The sequence below is a fragment of the Lucilia cuprina genome, chromosome 2, assembly GCF_022045245.1.
Source record: "Lucilia cuprina isolate Lc7/37 chromosome 2, ASM2204524v1, whole genome shotgun sequence".
Taxonomy (NCBI): Eukaryota; Metazoa; Arthropoda; class Insecta; order Diptera; family Calliphoridae; genus Lucilia; species Lucilia cuprina.
In genome coordinates this window covers 63,342,492-63,351,639 of record NC_060950.1, presented here as the reverse complement: position 1 = coordinate 63,351,639, position 9,148 = coordinate 63,342,492, and the positions used below count along the sequence as shown (strand labels likewise).

General features: G+C 27.6%; 2 protein-coding genes across 3 annotated transcripts in view; one reads left to right on the top strand and one right to left on the bottom strand.

Annotated features, from left to right (window-relative positions):
- LOC111677713 overlaps positions 1 to 9,148 on the bottom strand; it is a 133,137-nt gene that overhangs the window by 9,667 nt on the left and 114,322 nt on the right. The gene's annotated exons all lie outside the window — the stretch shown is intronic.
- The window catches only part of LOC111686173 (laminin subunit alpha-1-like), an 86,706-nt gene continuing 80,642 nt past the window's right edge, over positions 3,085 to 9,148 (top strand). For both annotated transcript variants that reach the window (XM_023448485.2, XM_046956683.1), the window contains exons 1-3: positions 3,085 to 5,015; positions 5,139 to 5,477; positions 7,651 to 8,018. In XM_023448485.2, the coding sequence (XP_023304253.2) occupies positions 3,103 to 5,015; positions 5,139 to 5,477; positions 7,651 to 8,018 (2,620 nt within the window). In that variant the 5' untranslated portion in view covers positions 3,085 to 3,102. The remainder of the gene's footprint in view (positions 5,016 to 5,138; positions 5,478 to 7,650; positions 8,019 to 9,148) is intronic.

Below are 9,148 nucleotides of genomic sequence, written 5' to 3'. Positions count from 1 at the left end.
ATAGTCTAGTCTATAGTCTAGTCTATAGTCTAGTCTATAGTCTAGTCTATAGTCTAGTCTATAGTCTAGTCTATAGTCTAGTCTTTAGTCTGGTCTATAGTCTAGTCTTTAGTCTAGTCTATAGTCTAGTCTATAGTCTAGTCTATAGTCTAGCCTTTTAAATACTTGTCCACCATATTTAAGTATTTAAAACAATACCATTTATTCATATTTCCTGGGTTCCCACAGCATGATACATATTTTCAACAATTTTTATATTAAAAAACACTCTCATATTTTAAAGATTAATCTATTTGAGTCAGTGTGTGTGTTTTTGCACAAATCTTATCTCTGTTAATGTTTAAAAATATTTAATCAAATATGTGAAAAAAAAAGAAAAAAATAAATCTGTGAACATGTCTTATTTAACGTTATCGGGTCTTGAATGAAATACAATTATTATAATATGCTGTTGCTGTTAATATTGTTTGTAGTTGATTTGAAATTAAATCGAGATAAATGCTAATTTACTCAATAAAAATTATGAATAAATGCAAATTGTATAGTAATTAAAGCGATAGGAAAAAATAACAGTGAAAAAGAAAAGTGGTGTGAATAATAAGGAGGAGATAAAATTAAGCCTCCAATGCCCCCTAATTAATTAACACTTAAACTATTTTCCATAAACATAATTTAATTAACACACTATGACCATAAAAATGTCATAAATTTCTCCAGAATCAATAACCCGTCAGTTAAGATTTTTAAAGAATTTTTCTCACAAGCTTGATTAAAGAAAATATTTTAAAATATTTTCACATGTGTGTGTGTTTGTGATTGTCTATCATTTCTTCTGACACTTTATCAATTCAATGTATTCATTCCCATTCTTAAGCGGCAACAAATCTGTAAAGTAGAAAATAAAAATTTTATTGAGAGCAGAACTAATTGTTTAAAACTAAATCTGTTGTTTAATCTATTTAGTAATTAATTTTTTACTAGTAGAGAAATTATGTGTGTGTGTGATAGTGATATGTTCAGGGGGGAAGGGGAGAAATGTTAAAAGTCAAATGTCAAAGTGTAGTTTTAGGAATTTGTTACACAAATTTTCTATTAATTTTCTACGCAGATAAACATTAAGGGTCTTAGTCATAAACTTTTATCAAAGGTTTATAAATCAAATTTTTATACAAAATTTGTTTAATAAACCTTTTATAAAAGTTTATGAATAAGACAATAATTGTTAAAAAAAAAAAGGTCAAATTAATTTGTAGTGTTTTTTTTTTAATTTATAAACATCTTATAAAGTGTTTATAAGGGGTTAAGATTTTTATGTTAAGACATAAATTTCAAAAATTTTCTAAATCTTGTTTCAATATGAGAATAAAGTTTTTTGGTATTTTTAAATGCTGACATTTTTATGGCATGACAAATATGTCATAACATAATTTTATGTCATAACATAAAATTATTTTTTTCATCGTGTTCTTTTCTTAATGAATTAAACTCATAAAGAAACTTTTTTTTGCTGATATTTATGTCAAGACATAATAAGGAAATTTTTATGTCAAGACATAATTTTAGTCAAAAAATATGTAAGAAATTTCTAAAATTAGAAACATCAATTTTTTCTCTTTTTATTAAGCAAAACCTGGTTTCGTTTTCATTTTTAATGTTTAAAATTTTATAAACTTTCTTTTTGCTGACATTTATGTCAAGACATTTTATAGACATTTTTTATGTCAGGAAACACAGTTTGAACGTTTTCTTAATCACATTGAAATAATTTAAAAAGTAAATTTATGATTTTATTTTATGCTGACATTTTTATATCAAGACATATTTGTTATAACACAATGTTGACATTTTTATGTTGATACCTTTTCATTACCTTTATAATTAATTAAAAGATGAAAAAAACTCGTTATTTACGATTTTTTTAAAAAAAAGCTGACATTTATGTCATGACATAATAAAGAAATTTTTATGTCAGGACATAATATTAGTCAAAAAAATAAAAAAAGATATATTTTGACATTAAATATTTAAATATTTCTTCTAGACTGTTTTTAGCGCAACTTTTTTTTATAATTTGCTAATATTTTAAACATTTTTGTCATGACATAATGCTGACATAATTTTGTTAAGACATTTTTTTGTGAGATTTCTTGTAGACGTCTTTAAATTAAAAAAAAATACTTCTCGATGTTTTTCCTTACTTTAAAAAAATGCTGACATAAATATGTTAAGGCATTGCGTAAGTTTTATGTTATGACATATTTATTTTTCTTATTTTTTGTAAAAATTAATTTTCCAGAAAATGTTTACAATATTTTTTTATATATTTTCTTTTTTATGCAGACATTTATGTCATGACATAATTGTAACATTTTTGTTTGAAAACATCATCACATAATGCTGACATTAATACTTATATCATGCCATGTTGTGTACAGTTTTATGTTATTTTTCATATTTTTTATATTATGTTATTTTTGTTAATATTTATGTCTTGACATAATTGTAATATTTTTTTGTTAAAACATTATCACATTGTGCTGACATTAATACTTATGTTATGCCATATTGTTGACAGTTTTATGTTGTTTTTCATATTTTTTATATTATTTTATTTATGCTAATATTTATGTCTTGAAATAATTGTAATATTTTTTTGTTAAAACATCGTCACATTCTGCTGACATTAATACTTATGTCATGCCATATTGTTGACATTTTTAGGTTATTTTTCATATTTTTTTTTAAATTCCCAATAAAAAAACTATTTTCAAGAAATGTTTTTAGCAAAATTTTTATATTTGTGGGTTCTTTTAACATTTATGTCATGACATAATTCTTAGAATTTATGTCAAAACGTATTTTTAGTTTTAATTTTGTTATTATTACGTTTTAAATTATTACAATTTTGCTTTAGTAATTGTTTTACTTAAACATGGTAATGTTGTTATCTTTATGTCATAACACAATTATGTTAAGACACTTTTATGTTAAGACATAAATCATGACATTTTTATGTTAATCAAATATTTATTATTAATTTTTTAAACTAACAATTTTTTTCTCTTCGTTTTTTCTTTCCAGATCTATCAAGTTTTCTATGTCATGTTAAAATCTGCCAATTCTCCCCGTCCTGCCTCTTGGATCCTAGAGAAATCTCTAGATGGTTATAATTTCCAAGCTTGGCAATATTTTGGACGTTCAGAACTCGACTGTAAACAACGTTATAATCTCCCAGCACAAAATGGCAAATATATATTTCAAAATGATACCGAAGTTATCTGTACAACACAATTCTCTAAAGCTTTGCCTCTCGAAAATGGCGAGCTACATGTATCGCTACTTAAAAATCGTCCTGGAGCTATGGAACAAACTCAAGAGTTAATGGATTTTATAACGGCCCGTTATATACGTATACGTTTTCAGGGTATGCATTCTACGGCGAATTTAGATAATAGTGTTTACTGGCAATTGGATGCTCATTCCCTGGAGAAACGTAGTTTTTACTCTTTGAAACAGATCAGAGTTAGTGCCCGTTTAGATTGTCATGGTCATGCAGAGAAAACCAAAGAATTGGCCGAAAAGTATAAAGGTCAAAAGGAATTTTCCGGTTTAGAATCAACATTACAATGTGAATGTCAACATAATACCTGCGGTAATGATTGCTCTCAATGCTGCCCTCTTTACCAGGATAAACCCTTTCGTAATGGCACCATGCGTGAAGCTCATGAATGTGAGATTTGTCAATGTAATGATCATGCTGAAACTTGTATATATGATCGTTTTTTGGAACGAGGTGTATGTCAAGATTGTCGTAACAATACTACAGGCAATGAATGTGAATTCTGTTTAAATGGTTTCTATAGACCGCAGGGGGCTTTACGCTCAGAAGCCTGTATACCCTGTGAATGCGATACCAAAGGATCGACTGGTTTGTGTCATGCCGAAGGTGGTTCTTGTATATGTAGAGAAGGGTTCCAGGGACGAAAATGTGAAGAGTGTTTGCCGGGTTTTTATGGTGAAGATTGTCTTAAGTGTGAGTGTGATGAAAGGGGTACCTTGGCCGATAGCGAGTGTGCAGGTGTGTGTGTTTGTAAGGCTAATGTAGAGGGTGATACTTGTAATCTATGTAAAGAAGGATTTTACGATTTGAGCGCGGAAAACCCCGAAGGCTGTTCTCCTTGCTGGTGTTCTGGCTTGGAGGCCGGCTGCTCTAGTGCCCAATTGTCCACACTGGCTTTTGAAACCCTTAACGATTGGAAAATTACCGATATTACACGATCTCAAACAGCAGTACCTGTTTTAGATTCTGACACCAATTTCCTGGGTTATGGCATGTATGATTTATCCAATGTAGAGGCCATCTATTGGCAAGCTCCTCAAGGTTATTTGGGTAATCGTTTAACTAGCTATGGTTCACGCTTATCCATACAAGTCAATTGGGTAACCATAAGAGGTGATACTTCCGGCAAACCTACTTCTGGACCTAATGTTATATTATTCGGTAAAAATGGTTTAAAAATAGCCTATGGTGATGAGGAGTTTACTAGAGGTTCCAGTGCCACCATTAATATAACTCTCGAACAGAGTGGTTGGTATCATGTACCTGCACAAGTTAAAGATATAAAAACTCGTCTCAGACGTAATGAGTATCATGGTTCCCAAGTTACTAGAGCTCAATTCTTAGCGGTTTTAACTAATTTAGAAGCTCTCTTGGTGAGAGCCGCTTTTCATACCGATCAAGTGGAAACCAATTTGGAAAGAGTGATTATATATAGCGGAGGCTTAGAGCTAGGAGGTCCACCTTCCTCTAAAGTGGAACAGTGTAGATGTCCTTTAGGCTATACTGGATTATCCTGTGAATCTTGTGATTTTGGTTTCATAAGAATCTATGAAAACTCTAGTGATCATCATGAGGTGGGACGCTGTAAGCCGTGTCCCTGTAATGGTCATTCAAACTCGTGTGATTTGCAAAGTGGTGGCTGTGGCAATTGTATGCATAATACTTATGGTGAAAGGTAAGTGGAAGCTAAAGAAATTCAACTCGTTCAAAAAAAAGGTTAAAAACTTTACTAAGTCTAGACACTTTCCAAAAAACTCAACTTATTATCCACTCTTTTTGTTTCTACCTCATATATTAGATGTGAACGTTGTCAACGCGGTTACTATGGCAATCCCTTGCATGGTACTCCCCACGACTGTAAACCCTGTGCATGCCCTCTACTGGCGGCCAGTAATAACTTTTCGCCCAGCTGCCAATTGAAATCGTATGCTATTATGGACATAAACCCAATATATGGTGTGGTGGAAAATACCGAATACATATGCACACAATGTCCGCCCGGCTATACGGGTGATCACTGTGAAATGTGTGATGATGGTTACTATGGCAAGCCAACGGAATTGGGTTCGTCATGTCAGCCCTGTGACTGTGAGGGTGGACCGTGTGATGTCTTTACGGGCAGGTGTATAGTGTGCGAGTGAGTAGAAAATAAAAAACTTTGTTTAAATAGGAATTTGGAACATACAAATTTTAGGCATGACATAAAATTATGTCAAGACATAAATTTTTTTCTGTTAAGACATAATTAAACTATGTATTGATTTGTGTTAATTTTATGACAAATTTAATGCCCAAACAAAAATTAATACTTTTTGGATATAAATCCTTAATCAGTAAATAACATGTAAATTTTTTATTATAACAAAACTGATATTTAAATGTCATGACATAAAATACAGACAAAATTCATTATTATGTCAAGACATAAAGTATAGAAAAAACTATTTTTTCTATAAACTTCAAACTATCTCCAAAAAACTGAAATTAACATTTATAACGTGACATTTTTGTGGCAAGATATTATTTTATTTTATATCATGACATTTTTATGGCATGATATTTTTCATTCATTATTTTGTAAAGACATGAAGTGTAGAAAAATTTTAATTTTTCTATAAACTTCAAACTATTTCCAAAAAAAAACTGAAATTAACATTTATGTCATGACATTTTTGTGGCAAGATATTATTTTATTTATTTTATATCATGACATTTTTATGGTATGATTTTTTTGTGTCAAGATATATTCATATTTTTTAATTTTATATTAATAATATAAAACAATATATTATTAATATATTTTTTGCTCTTGACATATTTATGTTAAGACATAAACATGATCTACATTCATGGCATGACATTTTTCTGCCAAGACATAAAAAAACTTTTTTTTATTAAGAGTCTAATATTTCTAAGGTTTTATATTTGCTTGAAAACAGTATAGACATTTTTATGTCAAGACATAAACTAGACATATTTAGTTTTGGACATAATTTAAAGATAATTTTTTTTTTTCAACAAAACCTTTTTTATATTTTAATATTATTATCTTATTTTCTAACGTGACATACATATTTATGTCTTAGCATATTGTTGACATATTTATGTCATGACATTTTTCTGTCAAGACATAAGAAAAAAGTTTTTGTTTATTAAGAGTCTAATATATCTAAGTTTTAATATTTGCTTAAAAATTGTATAGACATTTTTATGTTAAGACATAAACTTGACATATTTATGTTTAGACATAATTTTAAGATAATTTTTTTTTTTTTGTAATTAAACTTTTTAAAGTTAGTGCAATAAATTTTACTATCTATTACTGACTTTTGGTGAATTTCTTAAATTTTATGTTATGACATTTTTATGTCAAGACATAAATTTAAATTTTTTATATAATTTTACTTTTTTAAGTTATTTTAAAAGAATTTTTAATGTAAAAAATTATTCCTTCTATGTACTGAATTAAAGACTTTGTTGAAATTTATGTCATGACATTTTTATGTCAACACAAAAATTTCAAATTTTTTATTGATGTGCTTTTTTAGTTTGTTTAATTAATTTCGCCATTTAGTACTAAATTTTTATGAAATTTGTTGAAATTTATGTTATGACATTTTTATGTCAAGACATAAATTTGATTTTTTTTTTTTTTTTGTAATTTAAGTTTTTAAATTTTATTTTTTAAGTTTGTCTAATATATTTCACTATCTAGTACTGATTTTTATGAATTTATTAAAATTTATGTTATGACATTTTTATGTCAAGACATAAATTTTAAGTTTTTGTGTAATTTTACTATTTAAAGCTATTTTAAAGGGATTTTAATCTTTATTTTAATTTTTGAGAAAATTTTGTAAATTTATGTCATGACATAACATAGACATTTTTATGTCAAGTACTTTTTTTTGTAATTTTACTTATTAAAGTTATTTTAAACAATTTTTTAATGTTAATTTAGATTTTTGAGGAAATTTTTGTAAATTTATGTTATGACATAACTTAAGACATTTTTATGTCAAGTAAAATTTTTTATGTAATTTTACTTTTTAAAGTTATTTTAAACAATTTTTTTAATGTTAATTTAGATTTTTGAGGAAATTTTGTAAATTTATGTTATGACATAACTTAAGACATTTTTATGTCAAGTAAATTTTTTTTAAATTTTTTAATTATTTTTTTGTAAAAATTAGTTTGGCTTTTAGAAAAGTTGTAAAATTGTGTTAGTTATATTGACATTTATGTCAAGACATTTAGGTTTTATAGAATTTCTTTGGTTTTAAAAAAAAAAAATAATTTTTTCATTCCAGCGGCAACACCGAGGGCTGGCATTGTGAGCGCTGCAAAATGGGTTATTGGGGTGATCCCTCTATGGGTTGTGAACCTTGTGATTGCTTTAGCGAAGGATCTGACAGTTCAGTTTGTGACAGTACTGATGGTCAGTGTTTGTGTAAACCACGTTATAGTGGACAAAAATGTGATGAATGTGCTGAAGGTTATGCACAAATTGATATGAAATGTGCACCATGCTCCTGTAATGAATGGGGTTCTATTGATCCTCATACCTGTGATCCTGATAATGGACAATGTCAATGTAAACCGGGAGTTCAAGGACTCAAATGCGATGAATGTGAAGAAGGATATTTTGGTCTAAAAGCAGAATCTTATGGTTGTGGTGGTAAGTGGAAGAAATTTCGTTTTTATTATTTAATATTTTTTGAAAAATTTTCAATTTGACTTTGAGTTTATATTTCAAGAGGAAACCCATCATAATCCATTAAATTATTTTAAATTTTATTTTTTTGTTAAAAAATCTTTAAAAAAAAATCTTGCGTATACAACCAACACTTTAGTTTTTAAATTGTTTTTTATGTTTCCCTTGATTATTGAAGTATTTTATAATCTTTATTTTTTTTTTTTTTTTGGGAAAAATACTTTTTGGAACGTGCTTTTGTTTTTTTTTTCATTGCTGTTGTATTCTTGGTGCTTTATTAATCTTTTAGTTGTTTTTGTTGTAAAGATTAAAAGCAGATGAATGTTTTCAAACAGCATCAATAGTCAAGACGTGCAACAATAATTGACCTGCTGCACTACAATTTAAGCAAAGAACTCATGTGATATATCTATACATTTCATAAAAATTTATTAAATTTCAAGTGCTTTCCCTCAAATCCATTCCATTCCATTTCGTTGTTGTTGTTGCTATGTTTTGCTTTTGTTTAAACAACCACTTGTAGTTAATGAAAGCAAACTGATCTTTTAAATATAATTTATTTGAACATTATTAAAGTTTATAAAACTCTTACCTTAATGTTCGTTTAACTTTTTTTCTTTTTAACGTAAATGTTCTGTTTCTTTTTTTTACTCTAAAAAAAATTATAAAGTTTTTCTTCTTTTTTTTTGGAAATTTCTTTTCAAATTTGAAAACTTTTTTGTTTAGTTTTTGAAAAGTTTATTATTATTTAGATTTTCCCTTTAAAAATTTAAAATGGGTCATTTCTGCTATGATGTGTGGTTAAAATAATGAGGTTAGGAAACTCTGAAAATAAATAATAAAAATGTTGAAAATTTTTTTTACGAAATATTGAACATTTTCAAAAATGTTTTTGATCATTTGGAATTCATTGTCTTAATTTATAAAATTCTTAATTTGAAAATATTTTTATGGTTTCCGAAATCCAGTTCTAGTTCAGCTCTAGATCAGTTCTAGTTCAGTTCTAGTTCAGTTCTAGTTCAGTTCTAGTTCAGTTCTAGTTCAGTTCTAGTTCAGTTCTAGTTCAGTACTAGTTCAGTACTAGTTCAGTTCTA